Here is a 16,462-nt window from a genome sequence, read left to right as displayed (position 1 = left end):
ACAAAATCCCAAATTTAAGAATATGAAAAGATTTTAGGGCTTAGTATAAGATAATACAATTTTAATTTAATTAAATCTATAAAGTTATGTATCCCTCAATCCCTATTAATTAAATACTATTATATGCTTATATAATAAGTAATCTATATTAATCACTAAAAAAGAGGGGAAAACTTTACCGCAAGAGAAGTCTGATCGTTGGCTCGAATTCGATTGCCGGAGAAATTAATGAATATCGACAATAAATTTGACTATGGGTGACGTTCCTAACTTAGTGATTAGTGAGAAAACTTGATAACGAAAGAAGAGCTTGAGAATGGAGAGAGCCAAAGGAGTTTCTTTTTGCTTATTACGTTGGGAAAAGATGAGTGGGAAGTGGGAAAAGATCTTTTGGAATTTGGGGCTTTTGGGGGGAGGGTTTTAATAAAAAAGTAAAATGGGAGGGGGACTAAATAATAAAAAGATAAAAAAAGAATTAAAAATATGCATTAAATGCAGGTTTGTACAGCAGTTTACTACACAAATTTTAAAAAATAATAATTGTAGGAGCCAAGATTCAAACTCGGGTCACGACCAGTGAGCATCAACGAAGGGGCACTCCTACCAACTGAACTACTTTAGCAATTATAATTGATGGGTCCTTTTAAAATATATGATAGTTTTTCAAGGTATACAGATATATGTGTATAAGGGTTTTTCCGAAGTTACGGGGGGCACGTGTCCCCCCAATCTTCAAGGTGGGTCCGCCCCTGCCCCTCGAGCAAGGGTAGCTCCGCCCTAGGGTGGCCGTGACATTTTGCCACTAATCATAATTAAATAGTTGATTCTTTAACATAACATACCTTCACTTAATTTTACTCAAGTTTTATCCTTTTTTTAGGAAACTCCAGGAAAACCCGCAGCCGCTACCCTTCGGGTGCGCACTGAGTAAAACCCCCACTGTGGAATAGCCTGCAAACCGCACAGGAAATGTAAACCGCACTAGGCAAGCCCTGTGCGACAGGCTCGACTAAGAAGGCATTAGGGGGGGTTCGAACCTGCGACCTCCCTTAGGGAGGCCTCCCCTCAAACCAACTCAGCCACGTCATGTAGGTTCGAAATGTTTTATATTTCATCATGTCCAAACTACTCCTTTGTGCCTTAAAAGAATAGCATGTTATTACTTCCTTCTGTTATATTAAGTTGAAATGTATTAGTTGGTTTGACACTATTTTAAATTGTTCATAAGTATTTTTTCTCTACTTGACAACAATTTAAGTGCATTTTATCCTTCCCTAAATTAGTGTGAAGTCAAAATGTATGTTAACAAGATTCATCTTCTGTATTCGTTGGCCTAACTTTGACAATTAGGCAAGTCCCACAGACAATATGTGACATGTACATAGGATGGTGGCAAATAGAAAATAAATTGACTTTTTGTTGTTAATTATCACGCTCGTTTCCCTTTGTCTTTTATGTACCGCGATGATGGAAATAAAACTTTAAAAAATACATTTTGGCTTATTTTATGTTGCACCTTTCTGCTGGTTTGACACTTACTAAAAGAAAAGAAATTGAAATTAAATTGGTAATTGGTCCCCAAACAAAGATGTATGACAATTATCAATGTCTGAAGACGAAATCACGTAATAGTACATAGCAATTGACAATATTTTGTTTTGCCAGGACGCCTATTCAAGTGTAAACATTTACATGTTGGCTTTAATAATCTAACTATTGGTATAAAATTACTTTCGTGGTGGTTAATAGATAAATAATTTAAGTTATAAATATATATTAATCTTTTTATACCATTAGGTCATAGTTATTTGTTAACTCAAAACTCGTAAACGGAAGTATAATTGTAGAGGTTACTTTAAGTATAGCTTGTTTTTAAAACATGTGAAAAAATGAAATTCTGTTTTCAAGTACACCATTGAAAGACGAAAAGTTTTCAGTGAAGAATTACTCTAAATATGTGTTTTCAATTCTCTAAGAAACTGATTTTTTCCCCTCTAATATAGTATTTGATTCAAAAACTCAAAAACATCAAATAGCTAGCTTTAGAACAAAAGAATTCCAATACTTATTAAGTAACAAAGGTCAGTATTGTTACGTAGCCCGTGTTACCTACTAAAGTATGCCGACCATGACGATTGAAGCTAAAGATTAATTACTACAACAGTAAAACAAGGAGAAACTCAATTCAGCAAAAGGAAGGAAAAAAAAAAGGGACATGAATAGATGCAGCTTTGTCATGACCTCTTTAGTTTGAAGCTTATGAGTTATGAGTGTTGAATTCAAATCTTTTAAAATTATTTTAGTCTAAATAATTTGTTCATATTCCATAAAAATTTAAGACAACTACGAAGTTTATAAATCCGTATTTATTTTTTGGAAAAGTAATAATAATGCAGCGTACTCTAAACAAGCTAGAGTTTGCTCCTTAGCGAAATGAAAATTTGCACGCGCAAATATTGTCATAAAATCCCACTGCTAACTTATTGCTTAATGAATCGTGTCAGAACAACTGATCATTTTCTTTTGTCGGCTAGGCTTTTTCTATGGTTAATCAAGCTGATGACATTAGTGCTATTTCTATTAATAAAATTCATTTTATAAGATAGTGGTCAGGCATCGCATACGTACATGTGACAGCTAATAATTCACGAAGGACAACATATGTGGTCGTGTTATAGTGTTATTGTTTAGTTTAATGTTCTTCATATTCGTTGCCTTATTTCAATTACTACTATAAATAAAGATAGTGAAATGGTGGTTCCTGCATGCTTCAGTCTTCAAATACGTATACAACTGTCCGCATCTTTCATTCAAACCGGCCGCTAGGTAGCTAGTAACAATATATATATATCTATGCTTCTTGATTAGTTGCAGTTCCACCTACTCCACTCTGTTCACTTACTAATAATTTGGCTTAATACCCAGATGGACCCTTAAACTTGGCATGTTTTATAAGATAGGCATATAAACTTATAAGGTGACCAGATAGACACTTAAACTTACTCAAAGTGTATTTTTCAAGTTTTTCAGTTGTTTTGAAAACAAAAACTATATTTTTCAAACACTCACAATTTTCATGGCCAAACAAGCCCTAAATATATCACAAAATATTTTTTTTAAAATGCAAAAATAAGGCAAACGCATATACATGAGACTATAAATGTGCACTTAAACCAATAAATACTCGCTAATCGCAATTTTGCAGCTTTCAATTAACTCGGTTTTTTTTTTTACACTTGAATAATTAAAAAACAATAACTTTAACCAATAAAAATCCTTAAAAAAAGAAATTTCAAATTAAGAAATTTCTTTTTTTTAAGGATTTTCTTCTCGGCTTTACAATTTTCTTAATTTGAAATTTCTTTTACACTTGAAATACTGAACTTAGAAATTTCTTAATTTGAAATTTCCTTTTTTAAGGATTTTTATTGGTTAAAGTTATTGTTTTTTAATTATTCAAGTGTAAAAAAAAAATCCGAGTTAATTGAAAGCTGCAAAATTGCGATTAGCGAGTATTTATTGGTTTAAGTGCACATTTATAGTCTCATGTATATGCGTTTGCCTTATTTTTGCATTTTAAAAAAAATATTTTGTGATATATTTAGGGCTTGTTTGGCCATGAAAATTGTGAGTGTTTGAAAAATATAGTTTTTGTTTTCAAAATAACTGAAAAACTTGAAAAATACACTTTGAGTAAGTTTAAGTGTCTATCTGGTCACCTTATAAGTTTATATGTCTATCTTACAAAACATGCTAAGTTTAAGGGTCCATCTAGGTATTAAGCCCAATAATTTTGTTTCATTACTCAATGTACATAAATTATTAATACATGCTGGTCATCAATTTTTTTCTTTTTAAAGATAGTACTCTCAAGAATTTTAGTAATTTTGTTATTTTTGAACATATTTAATTACATTTGTACGAGTCAGAAGTCTGCACCCAGTGCTCAAACGTCTTGTTCTCTTCCACTCACATTTGTAGGGGTCGTTTGGTTTGTGAGATAAGTGTTAAAAATTCCGAGATACAACGTAGAATTATTTTATCTCGCATTTGATTGAAATTTTTGTTCCGGAATTAGCAATTTGGGATTCATTTGACCATAATTGTGGTATTATATTTATGCCAACCTTCAATGCGGGATAACAATTCCGGAATTACTAATCTTAAGATAAAACATCAAAATAACCAGAGTGTCCTTCTCAAAGTCATTTAAAAGATCTAAGATTAAAATTAGAAATAAAGGTTTATCCCAACTTATCTAGCATAAAATATAATACTATATGTACTAAAAAAATTAGTCATTATTTAGAGCCCGTTTGGATTGACTTATAAGTTGCTTATAAGCTGTTTTCAGTTTTTTTGAGTGTTTGGCTGGCCAGCTTAAAGTCATTTTATGCTTAAAATAAGCTCAAAAGAAATAATTAGGCTCATTTGACTTAGCTTATCTAAAGCAGCTTATAAGCTGAAAATAACTTATAAGCCAAAAAAAAAATAAGTTAGACTATCCAACTTATTTTTTTTAGCTTATAAGCTGTAAGCCCATCCAAACAGGCTCTTAATCTTCATATTATAATTTCGGAATAACTTGTTCCACAACCAAACAACCCCCTAGGAAATAAAAAGAATAACCCTTTGCTTTTAGCTCAAATCATAGTATCTATTACTTTTAATGTGAAACAAAAAAAAATGAATAGGGCTAACTTAGATTACTTTATCTATTATATCATATTAGTGTTGCAACAGATCAGAGTGGCGCAGCGGAAGCGTGGTGGGCCCATAACCCACAGGTCCCAGGATCGAAACCTGGCTCTGATATGAGTTGGCTTCCGGCGGTTACATATTTTTTTGTCAATTTTTCTTCCATGAAATTTCTCTCTGCCTTACGACGTCACTTCGTACTCCAAATTTTAAAAATGAGAAAACTTCAATTGATGAGATATTACAACGAGAAGAAATAAATGAAGAACCGATACGAACTAAACCCTAGCCTCTGAAAGGCGACAAAATATCGCGATAAATCAAACAGATCTGCAGCTTCCGCCGTTATCTCTCTATTGATAATTCGTCTCTCCACTTGTTCATGTGAGTTTTTCTTTCTTATTTCTCGTCTCTTTTCCCTCCTTTCAATTTCCGTTTCAATATTTCAAAAATGGTAAAAATCAACACTCTCTTAATTTCTCATTTCCGACGAACTTTCAGCTGGAATTTGAAATTTTAGAGTTGAATATTGCGAACTCAGTTTCTATGGTGACTGCAAATAATGAATTCATCATTTACTTGGAAATTGAACTACCAGATGAAGTTTTAATGGTGATTATCCAGTAATTTCAGTTTACTTTGCTGTTTTGATTTTTACTGAAATGCTGTTATTGCTTAGGTTTGTATAGCTCCAGTCCACTGTGAAGCGCCTCCATAATTAGTAAGTACACTGAACTATGCCTTTGTTAATTCAATTTATCTTATCTATGAAATGATAGTTTAATTAACTCAGATCTTAGCTTGCAAAGTAACTACTCCAGTTAACTTGTCTTCCCTAAATAAAAGTCAAAATACTCAGTTAGGACTTATTTTCCATTGGTTTAAGACATAGTTATAGCATCAAGCTATTTCATGCATTCCTGAAAGTAATGCAATAATACGTGGAACACAGAATTTAGCCAATTGCAAGTTATCCTTTTTTGTTATAATGTTGTTACCTGAGATAACGTAGAATCAAAAGTGTGTAGATATCTAGCCGTAACGAAGCTAGAGCCTTATATAGGTCTGTCTTCTCTTCTTTTTTCCGACTTGGGAAGGTAATGAAGATGAATACAAACTGCAGATAAACTCATTAATAAAAATGATTAGTAGTATGATGAAATCTGAAAACAAAAAAAAAGGGAAGAGGAGAATCTTCTAACAGATATCTTACTGGCAGTGGTTCGAGAAAAAGACGTCTGTTGGGAATATGCGGAGAAGTTAGACGGGAATAAAGTGAGATGTAAATTCTGTCTCAGAATTCTGAATGGTGGCATTAGTAGGTTAAAGCATCACTTATCCAGACTTCCCAGTAAAGGTGTGAATCCATGTACTAAGGTCAGGGATGATGTTACTGACAGGGTAAGGGCAATAATAGCATCAAAGGAAGAGACAAAGGAAACTCCTAGTACTAAAAAGCATAAGTTCGTTGAGGCAAAATCTCTTGTCAACATTTCTTTGGAAAAACCGCTTTTGTCTGTGGAACCAATAACTCCATCAACAACAACAACATACCCAGTGCAATCCCACAAGTGGGGTCTGGGGGAACCAACAACTCCAATTGCAAGAATTTTTCCACCCATTGGGCAGGCTATCTCTTCACCTGGAAATAACCAAGAAAATGCAGAGAGAAGTATTGCTTTGTTCTTTTTCGAGAACAAAATTGACTTTGGTGTAGCAAGATCTTCCTCTTACCATCAAATGATTGAGGCAGTAGGGAAGTGTGGTAGTGGGTTTATAGGTCCTTCTCCTGAAACTCTGAAATCAACATGGTTGGAGAGGATCAAGTCTGAAGTAAGTTTACAGTCAAAAGATGTTGAGAAAGAGTGGGCTATGACAGGTTGCACTTTAATTGCAGAAACATGGACGGACAACAAAATGAAAGCTTTGATCAACTTCTTGGTTTCGTCACCCTCCAGGACTTTTTTCTACAAATCTGTAGATGCGTCTTCGTATTTTAAGAATCTGAAATGCCTATCTGAGTTGTTTGATTCAGTCATTCAAGATTTTGGCCCAGAAAATGTTGTACAGGTAATTGTGGATAATACACTTCACTGCAGTGGTATAGTGAACCATATTTTGCAGAACTATGGGAGTGTTTTTGTGTCCCCTTGTGCTTCACAGTGTTTAAATGCAATTTTGGATGAGTTTTCAAGACTAGATTGGGTAAATAGATGCATTTTACAGGCACAATCAGTCTCGAAGTTTATATACAATAATTCCTCATTGCTTCAACTCGTGAAAAATTTCACTGGAGGACAAGAGATCATCAAGACTGGTATTACGAAGTCTGTATCACACTTTCTCTCCTTGCAATGTCTATTGAAACATAGGTCAAGATTGAAACTTATGTTTAGTAGTCCAGAGTTTGGTGAACATTCTGCTTGTACAAATAAACAGCAAAGTGTTAATTGTATTGGAATTCTGGATGACAATGACTTTTGGAGGACAGCTGAAGAGTGTGTTGCTGTGTCTGAACCCTTTCTCAAAGTTATGAGAGAGGTATCTGGAGGAAAGACAGCTGTGGGCTTTATATATGAACTACTGACCAGAGCAAAAGAGTCAATAAGGACATACTATATTATGGATGAAATAAAGTGCAAGACATTTTTAGATATAGTGGATAAGAAATGGCAGAACAACCTCCACTCTCCTCTGCATTCAGCAGCTGCCTTTTTGAATCCTGGCATCCAATACAACACAGAAGTCAAGTTTCTAGGGTCTATAAAAGAAGATTTTTTCAGAGTGCTGGAGAAGCTGCTACCAACTCCCGAACTGAGGCGAGATATCACCACTCAAATCCTTTTATATACAAGGGCATCCGGAATGTTTGGTTGTAATCTAGCGAAGGAAGCCATTGATACTGTTCCTCCAGGTACGCTTGAAGCTTTACATTTTGTGCATTCTACAAAGTTAAATTGAAGCAATCCTAAGAAAAATCTTATCTGTTCATTCCTCTTTCTTCTCCTTGAGATAGTAGGAAGGTTGACTAGCATCTTCTTCTAAATTGAAGATATCATAGGTCATGTTTATATTCCTGGTGTCACACCCCTCTCACGCATCCACCGGTTCCTCTTCGCGTCAAGAACTACCTGAATCAATGGTTATGTTCTTGCAGTTGTTCATGACGAGATGCGGCGAGCTCTGCTACCTATACTTCCTGGACTGTGGACAAGTTAAGTTGTCCTCAGAGCGTAGCTTTTATATGGGCTGATTGGGCTCTTCCTCTGCAAATTATGCTTGTTGTTCTTCTATTCTTTCCCTAGCATGCTCCAGGTCTGAACAGTAAACTGATGATCTCTCTTCACATCTAACCGTGCTTGCTTAATTCTCATCTCCACTCCGGCTTCCTGGTCTATGAACCCCTTCACGGATCCTTCGGGCATGACTCTAAGGGGGTTGATTATGAAACCATGTTAAGTACCAGCGTTCCACTTTACCTCTGTCATGGTCGGCTGCCATGTTGTGGCAACCTGAATGCAAACATCTGCCCCAAACTTTAAGGATTTTGGAGCTCCTAAGAGGGATGTCAGGGCGGAACTCTTACATAAATCCCCGCATGTCCTTGACTGGGGGTATAGACCGGTGTCGACCGAGTTGTCTCATAACTAGTCTGAGAGGCATATAAGGCTGGACACCCTGAAGTCCCATTAAGATGATAAAATAACAAAAAGAAAACATGTACATCATCTTTTTTAGGGTAACCAATGATAGTTCCCCAGTAATATTATGATCATCAGAACTTGTTAAAGATTCCATTTTTAATTAGTTCCTCTAGAAATTTTTTGAGTGTTTGAAAATCCTAGACTAGATTTTAAGTCTTTTTTCCTGAAGGTTCTAGGCTTTAGAGTTAGAGTACTGATAGAAGTTGAGTGTTCGAACCCTGTTACATACGAAAGCCTGGTATTTAGTGGAGAAAGGTAGACTGGCGGGCCCATTTTCCACCAAGTTTTGAACCTTCTGCCACTGGTACTTGTGTATTTCTCAGTTAAAAAAAAAATTGATAGCAAGAACTAAGCCATTGCTACCGATATTTGTTGAAACCATAAGTTGATAAAAGGAGATGTACTTGGGTTCTTGTTTCTTGCTTATTAAAAAAAAAAAAAAAAAGAGAGGAGACTTAATTGCACAGCAATTTTGCCTTGGAATATATAAATATCACTTCCTGCAAGGCTAAACATTCAGGCTTTGGTAAGATACTGGCTTAAAACAATGATTAAAAATTGAAATCATATCTAGTTGATCTCTAACCTTGAGTCTCCTCTGGAATGCATCAATTGCATGGACATTCTCCGGCATGTCTTAAATGGCTCTTGACTGTTCTGTTATACTCCCTCCATTTCAATATAAATGAATTTTTAGGGTGTGGCACACCTCTTAAAGAAAGTTAAAGATATTAATCAAAGGGTAATTTGTCAATATTACCCTTTTGCTTCTTCCAAACTTTTCTTAAAACTAGTGATAGTCAATGTTGGAAAATATAGAATAGTTTAAAAATTCATTAAAGAGAAGGGTAATTTTGGAAAAAGTTAATTACTATATCTTTAGTTTTTGAAAAATTCATTCATTTTGGACCATAAAAGAAGTGTCAGAAATTCATTTATATTGGAATGGAGGGAGTAATTTTCTATCCTCTAGTTTGCATCTCATAGATTAAAGCTGTCAGAAAAATGACTGCTGCCAACAGATCATGCTTTTTGAACTAGTTTTCTTCATAGCCTACTAATTTTCAATGGACTGATGCAACAGAAGTGCATTGTAGGTATTTGGTGGGAACAGTATGGTGATGCTGCTCCTACATTGCAAAGAGTCGCTATCAAAATACTTAGCCAGGTATGCAGTACGTTCACTTTTGAGCGACATTGGAGCACATTTCAGCAAATCCACTCTGAGAAGCGCAATAAGATTGATAAGGAAACACTTTCAGACCTTGTTTACATAAATTATAATCTGAAGCTAGCACGGTATTTGGTTTCTAAACCTACCGAGGAAGATCCCCTCCAACTTGATGACATAGATATGACATCCGAGTGGGTAGAAGAGGCAGAAAATGCTAGTCCAAGTCAGTGGCTTGATAGATTTGGTTCGGGTCTGGATGGGAATGACTTGAACACAAGACAGTTTACTGCTGCAATATTTGGCGGTGGTGACCACATATTTGGTTTGTGATCATGTTGACTGTCCACCCCCGAAATACACACGCATTTAGTCATCATAGTATAGTGTCTTGGAATTGTGTGGTACTTTCGACTGCTCTTTTTTTCCCATGTAAATACCTAGTAGAAATGATGCAAGTAGCTTTTACTGATAGGCCATCTAAATGTCACGCCTATACAGAAATAGAGAGTGAGGGTAGTTGGAGAAGCTGACTATATATGTTTTATGTAAATACATCGAGTAGTATGTGAAAAAGGTGTACTGCTTCTCCTCTATCGAAATATTTGGCTAGTCCGGGAAGTCGAATCGACAGCCCTTTGGACTAAATAGCAACAAGAAGGTGCTTGACGTATAAACCAGAACACATGGGAGACCAAATGCTAGCGAAAATTCACTACTGTTTGCTTGTGTCGACTAAAAATTTACCCAAAATTCTGTTAGCAAAATCATACATATTATTAAAGAACTGCTATTTATTTACTTAATAGAGAGGTAGATTGGGTGATCTTTAATTTTTGGCCCTCAAATCAGAGGTCTTTAACTTTTACCCTTAAAGCCCAAATTCTGCCCTGCGATTTTTTTTTTACTGAACTGGGATTTGAACCTACAATCTCGGGGTATTAGGCGAAGGGCAAAACTTAAAGACCACCAAATGACGGACAATCTGCGCAAAAAAAAAAAGTTGAAACAATCATGACCATGCTTAAACACTCTGAAAAGCCCACATACTTAGCCTTTGAGTCTGTCCATGCAAAGGAATAATGTCAACGTAAAATGATAGCAAAATTCCTTGGAATCTGTCCAGTTGTTCTTATATGGAAGTTAACTGACTTCGAAGTTGAATCATTTGGTCCTACCTTCGCATCGCATTACATATGATTAACACGGGGGTGCAGTGGCTGGTATCGTGTTTGGCAAAGCACAGCTATAATAATTGAATAGGAAGCAAAATTGACATGGAAGAAAAATAATCACTAACAGCCAGTTTTGCTTATCGCAACCTGTAGTTATCAAATTAATGCCAAACGTCACTTATCTAAAGTTAATAGGACTTATACACGCATATATGGCTCAACATACATTTACAATGACATTATAATGTATTGACACCCTTATTACATGCTCATAAATATTATTATGATGAACTGCCGAGCAACTGAGCTGCTGCCTTGTCTTTATCGTTCTCATTCATCAGTAAGGCATCTGCAACACTATTTGATGAGAATCCCATCTCCTTCAAGAGAGTATATCCCTCCGCAAATTCCTTGACCTGAAAAGTTGATGAACAAAATGTTAGAAGAGCTAAAGAACGCTAGTCACATTTATTATAGACAAGTGCTCGTCAATGCTATTGAACAAGTCATTATACAACACTTCTCACTGTACCATTCCGCAATCAGTTGCAAATTAAAATGTCGTGATCTGCTTTTCAAAAACTAAAATTCAATTTTTGTAAGCATTACCGTAAATATTTCTCAAACGGTTTTATGATGCAGATGGTTACACCATGTCCTACTTTCATGCAGTTTCCAAATATTTAACTCTATTTTCAAAAAAGAATCTACTAATTTTCCGGTTTCACTACAAGAATTAGTTAAATCGACTCAATGAATTAAATTTGAAATTCGACCAAGGACAGGGGATCATAAGAAATGGAGATCCTTGTGGAGAAATGTCTCCACAAAAATTAATTTAAAGACATTTTGGTAGGTAAATTAATTTGACCATGCTCATAGTGCCACACGCAGACAGAAATGTAAGAGAAGCATGTAAAAGATCTGTATGCCTTGATCGGATTATCTCCATAATTTGCAACTGCTAGGGCCACAGCCTCTCTATTGAAACCAGATGTTGTGTATTTGCTCAAAACAGGATCTCCAGTGAATCCCTATATTCAAGCAAGAAAAAAAAATATCCAAGTAAGAAAAAACTCATTCAAATCTCAACAAAAGTTAGTCCGCCGAAGACCACAGATCAGAATCACATTGAGTTTCTTAACTGCAAAACATTTGATGTTAGTACACAAAGCACATGATGCACTCTTGGATATCAATGCTTAATTTACATACATATAAATTAAGCAGTTTAAGGATGCTTACTACCTTTATCCATAGACTTAATATTCAATATCCTAAAAAAATGTCATAAAATTGACATGTTTTAAGACATGATATTTTGACAAACAAGCCGTATTTGAATCCAAAAATTCAAAATGAAGAATCCAACTTGAGGATACTGGTCACACCAATTCTTACAAAGGAAAAGGAGAAATATATTAATCTCTTAGCCAAGTATGTATAATTAAGTATGTTGTTTAAACAGAATATTCCATCACCCATAGGAAGGATTCGATCATCTTGAAAACTCAAAGTAGTCTACATGTTCCAATGAAAAGGAATTATAAGAACAAACACTTGGACCGTAATCCCTGAGTTATAACACAGAAATATTGGTCTTGTTGTTAGATAAGCAAACAAATTTAGGAGATAGATGAACAGAGATTCTGCATTGCCAGAGTCAGATTTCCCATATTGATTAATGGTGATCCTCAAGGTTTCTTCAAGTCTGGAAGGGCATTAAGATAGGATGATCCTTTATCCCCCTAACTCTTTGTTTTGGTGATAGAGATCCTAAGTCCAATGCTCAGAAAAGCATAGAATTTGGGTTGGTTCAAGGGCCTATGTATTGGCAGGAACGAAGAGGAAGGAATGGTTCTCACCCATATTCGGTATGAGATGATACTTAACCGTTTTGTGACACTGAAAGAGAACACCTATTGTATTTAAGAGGGGTTCTGTTAAGTTTCGAAGCAGTTTCTGGGCTGAGAATCAATCTGGCTAAAAGTAGTATGTGATGCTGAAGATTATATTGAGGATTTGGCTAATATATTGCGGTGTGAAGCTGACAAGTTCCCACCAGTCTATTTGGAATTACCATTAGGGGTGAAGAGAAAAGATAAAAATATTTTGCGAGGAATAATTGATAGATGTATTAATAAGTTGACCCCATGGAAGAAACAACATCTATCCTTTGGGGGGAGACTTAAAGGGTGTTTGGCTAAACTTTTTTTTTTTTTTTGATAGGTAAAGGTGTTTGGCTAAACTTATTAAGGGTGGTCGATCTGGCTTATAAGCACTTTTTTAGCTTATTTACGCGTTTGGTAAATACCAAAGTGCTTGTAAACCAAAATCAGCCATAAGCTGGTTATCCCAACTTTTTAGCCTATAAGCACTTTGACCAAGTATTTTACTATTTGATCCTCAATATTTCTTCAAATTCTCAAAGTATATTTCCCAAGACAGAACTCCTAACATCCTTTTAACTTCGTATCTGTCGCTCCTCCTGTTCTTTAAACGAATATACTTTTAAATTTATAATTTTTAACAAACATTTTAAGGGTATTTTAGTCATTCTAACAAAAGAATAGCTTATCATCACTTTTTTACCAAACACATCAATTGCTTATTAGTAGTTTCAACACTTCTATCCAAACATGTAACTGCTTATTTATAAATCAGTTTCAACACTTAAATGTTTTCAGCACTTAAAGCTTATCATTTTTTTTATAACAATGGTGTTTAGGCTAACTTGTGCGCACCTCGACTAATTCCACGGAATACCTGACCTCCCACTAGCAACAAGTACCAAGTAACTCTGTCCGCCAAGGCTGAGACAGATGGGAAGAAATCACATCGGTATCAGGAAAGCTTATCAACTATTTATAATCAACTAATCCAAACGGGCTCTGAGCTGATAAGCAGTGCTAAAACTAATTTTATAAATAAGCAGTCACATGTTTGGATAGAAGTGTTAAAACTGTTAATAAGCAATTGATGCGTTTGGTAAAAATGTGTAGATAAACTGTTGTCTTGGTAAATGAGTAAAATACCTGTAATTAATTTTTATAAAAAATTAAAAATTTAGAAGTATATTTGCAAGAAAAAGGATGAAACGCGGATATGGAACGGAGAGGGAGTTAGAGACTAGTTTTGAGAAAGGTATTTTGAGAATAACAGAAAATATTAAGGATAAAATAGAAAATCTTGGTCAAAATAGAAGTGCTTATAAGCTGAAAATCCAGGAGTTTGTGGAGACCAACTTACAACTTTTGGCTTATAAGCATGTTGGTTGTTTACCAAATGTGCAAATAAGCCAAAAGGTGCTTATAAGCCAGTTTGACCAACTTATAAGCCTAGCCAAACACCCTCTTATCCTAGTTAGTAATGTGCTGAATGAAATGCCAACTTATACAATGCAAGTTGTTTCCTATGCCTGCAGCAGTAGATAAGAAATTGAATTCCATTAGGAATGAGTTCTTATAGGATGGTAATGCTAATAACAAGGAAGATTCATTTATCAAAGTAGCAAGTGGTTTTTAAAAAAAAAAAAAAAAAAAAAAAAGGAGGTTAGGGAGTGAGAAATCTGAAATTACATAACTAAGAGCTTATTATTAAATGCTATGGAGATATAATAGAGGTGGTGATTAAGTCTGGAAAAAACTCATAAATGCTGTTTATGGCAAGAAGGATGGTTGGAAACAATATCCTTCACAATTGAAAGCAGCCCTGGGAGTTTGGAGAGGCATTGTTGGGATGTGGATGGGTTTTTACAGTATACTAAATTAGGGGTGGGTAATGGAGTCAGGATTAAATTTTGGACAGATAAATGGATCAGGAATACAGATTTGAGAAGCAGTTTTCCAGATATATTCAGGTGTTTTGTTCTTAATGATGGCTGTGTTTCTGAGTTCCATTCAGAAGGAACCTTAATGATTGGAAATTGGAAGCTTCTGTCAACTTACTCTGACTCAACCGCTGGATTCTATATCAATTGATCAAAATAAGGAGGATGGATTGATTTGGGTGAATGGCAAGGATAAAATGTTCTCTGTTAGTAATTGTTACAAACAAAGCAGAATGGTCAAGGAACATCTAATTAGCCAGGGAAGATCATCTGGAAGTCTAAAGCTCCTCTCAAAGCTGCCAGCTTTGGATGGATTGTCACTTGGGAGGTCTGTTTGACTCATCATAATTTACAGAAGAGGGGTTTTGCTTTAAGTAATAGATGCTATTTTGGTGTGAAGCAGACTAGGAAATAGTGGAACATCTGTTTTTGAATATTAGTAACAAGTTGATGGATTGCTTGAAAAGTTAAAGGATGCATAGAAGCCTGAAGCAAATCTGGAGAATCATTCCCGTATGCATTTTTGGGACGTTCCAACTTCCAACAAAAATCAGAATTCAGAGGATTGATTTGGGTGAATGGCAAGGATAAAATGTTCTCTGTTAGTAATTGTTACAAACAGAGCAGAATGGTCAAGGAACATCTAATTAGCCAGGGAAGATCATCTGGAGGTCTAAAGCTCCTCTCAAAGCTGCCTGCTTTGGATGGATTGTCACTTGGGAGGCCTGTTTGACTCATCATAATTTACAGAAGAGGGGTTTTGCTTTAAGTAATAGATGCTCTTTTGGTGTGAAGCAGACTAGGAAATAGCGGAACATCTGTTTTTGAATATTAGTAACAGTTTAATGGATTGCTTGAAAAGTTAAAGGATGCATAGAAGCCTGAAGCAAATCTGGAGAATCATTCCCGTATGCATTTTTGGGACGTTCCAACTTCCAACAAAAATCAGAATTCAGAGGATTTCATCATATTTAGAAATTTTTATGTTACGCTGGCCATCAACCTACAGTGACCTTCCACCTTCATTCAGATAGGGGACTTGCTACGCTATGAGAAACTCGTGTAAGTAGATTATAGTACTGCAGTTAACAAGATCACAAAAAATGGAAGTACCGTGTTTGTTTGTTCTGGCCTTCTAGGTGGAAGATTTTCCAGCCCTAGCGTGCTCCAGTTCTGGGTTTCCTTTTCTGCTTCGGCCAAAATCCTTTTCTCAAGGTCAAAATCAAAGTTGAATGTGCTTCGTGGAATGTCTCCCACTTGTGTTGATAATTGAGGCTGCAAGATACCAAAAAAGAATATGACCAAACACAACTCCATCTTCCACTCCAACTAAAGTGAAAAATATTACAAATCTATGGCCAAACGCCTAGTAAGTCAACATACAAAAGCTAGAAATGTCTATTAAGTTGATGAACAGAGATATACCGGAGGTGTAATGCGATATTCGGGTTTAATAGCAACTCTGATGCCAATTCCAGCTGCAAAGGTGAGAGAGTCAAAATTCCCCTAGTTGGAAATTGACATGTAAACAGATCAATGAAAGATGGAGGAAATACATACAGTTTGAAGAGGGCGCGTGATGAAGAGGAGGGTTCCGACCACCGGAGTGTTGACCAACCCTAGGATAATGTCCACCGTACATGGGATGTGGCTGTGGAGCGGTAGTTGATGGTCTGCCGTACATGGGCAATTGTGTATCGTAAGGAGGTCTGTTCCTGAAATCGTAATCCATGCTGATCCAAATTGGAAGAGATGATGGACAATGAAGTAGATGCTAGTTGGAATGAATCTCTTTGAATCCGGCAAGGTTTGATTTCCGTAAACAGCACGCCTGTCTTGCTGATTCGGGTTTGGGCTTTGTGCGTATCTCCAAAAGTGGGCTGGG

The 16,462-nt window shown here is 35.7% G+C and overlaps 2 protein-coding genes and 1 non-coding gene across 6 annotated transcripts; 2 read left to right on the top strand and 1 right to left on the bottom strand.

Annotated features, from left to right (window-relative positions):
- The first annotated feature begins 4,743 nt into the window (after nt 1-4,743).
- On the top strand, nt 4,744-4,815 carry TRNAM-CAU (transfer RNA methionine (anticodon CAU)). Its single transcript has one exon. It is a non-coding gene; the product is annotated as a tRNA-Met (tRNA).
- Nucleotides 4,816-4,867: 52 nt separating this feature from the next.
- On the top strand, nt 4,868-10,109 carry LOC132632016 (uncharacterized). 4 transcript variants are annotated; one of them, XR_009579217.1, is made up of 5 exons: nt 4,868-5,082; nt 5,378-5,419; nt 5,918-7,612; nt 7,856-8,013; nt 9,500-9,636. XR_009579217.1 is itself a non-coding variant. In XM_060347795.1 (5 exons), coding segments are annotated over exons 2-5 (2,160 nt in total). In that variant the 5' UTR covers nt 4,871-5,082; nt 5,378-5,418; the 3' UTR covers nt 9,907-10,109. The 4 variants fall into 4 exon arrangements, 3 of the variants coding, with proteins under 3 accessions (XP_060203778.1, XP_060203780.1, XP_060203779.1); XM_060347795.1 differs by having other exon boundaries at nt 4,871-5,082; nt 7,856-7,912; nt 9,500-10,109; XM_060347796.1 differs by lacking the exon at nt 4,868-5,082 and adding an exon at nt 5,092-5,310 and having other exon boundaries at nt 7,856-7,912; nt 9,500-10,109.
- A 736-nt stretch (nt 10,110-10,845) lies between these two features.
- Nucleotides 10,846-16,462, bottom strand: LOC132632015 (uncharacterized). Its single transcript, XM_060347794.1, has 5 exons — nt 16,138-16,462; nt 16,003-16,055; nt 15,691-15,852; nt 11,681-11,782; nt 10,846-11,164 (listed from the first exon to the last, which is right to left on the bottom strand). The coding sequence occupies exons 1-5, from the start codon at nt 16,307-16,309 to the stop codon at nt 11,030-11,032; spliced, it is 624 nt and encodes a 207-aa protein (XP_060203777.1). The 5' UTR covers nt 16,310-16,462; the 3' UTR covers nt 10,846-11,029.

Source organism: Lycium barbarum, chromosome 3, assembly GCF_019175385.1.
Source record: "Lycium barbarum isolate Lr01 chromosome 3, ASM1917538v2, whole genome shotgun sequence".
NCBI classification, from domain to species: domain Eukaryota; kingdom Viridiplantae; phylum Streptophyta; class Magnoliopsida; order Solanales; family Solanaceae; genus Lycium; species Lycium barbarum.
The sequence above is the reverse complement of the archived record's forward strand: the minus strand, read 5'-3'. Positions and strand labels throughout refer to the sequence as shown.

Excerpts from the sequence above, each read along its gene's own strand:
- LOC132632016 (XM_060347795.1), top strand. Across the intron at positions 7,613-7,855 it reads CATTGATACTGTTCCTCCAG|TTGTTCATGACGAGATGCGG; the intron begins GTACGCTTGAAG and ends ATGTTCTTGCAG. Across the intron at positions 7,913-9,499 it reads ACTTCCTGGACTGTGGACAA|GTATTTGGTGGGAACAGTAT; the intron begins GTTAAGTTGTCC and ends AGTGCATTGTAG.
- LOC132632015 (XM_060347794.1), bottom strand. The coding sequence starts at position 16,309 with ATGGATTACGATTTCAGGAACAGACCTCCTTACGATACACAATTGCCC. Across the intron at positions 16,056-16,137 it reads TCACGCGCCCTCTTCAAACT|CTGGAATTGGCATCAGAGTT; the intron begins GTATGTATTTCC and ends TCACCTTTGCAG. Across the intron at positions 15,853-16,002 it reads AATATCGCATTACACCTCCG|CCTCAATTATCAACACAAGT; the intron begins GTATATCTCTGT and ends GGTATCTTGCAG.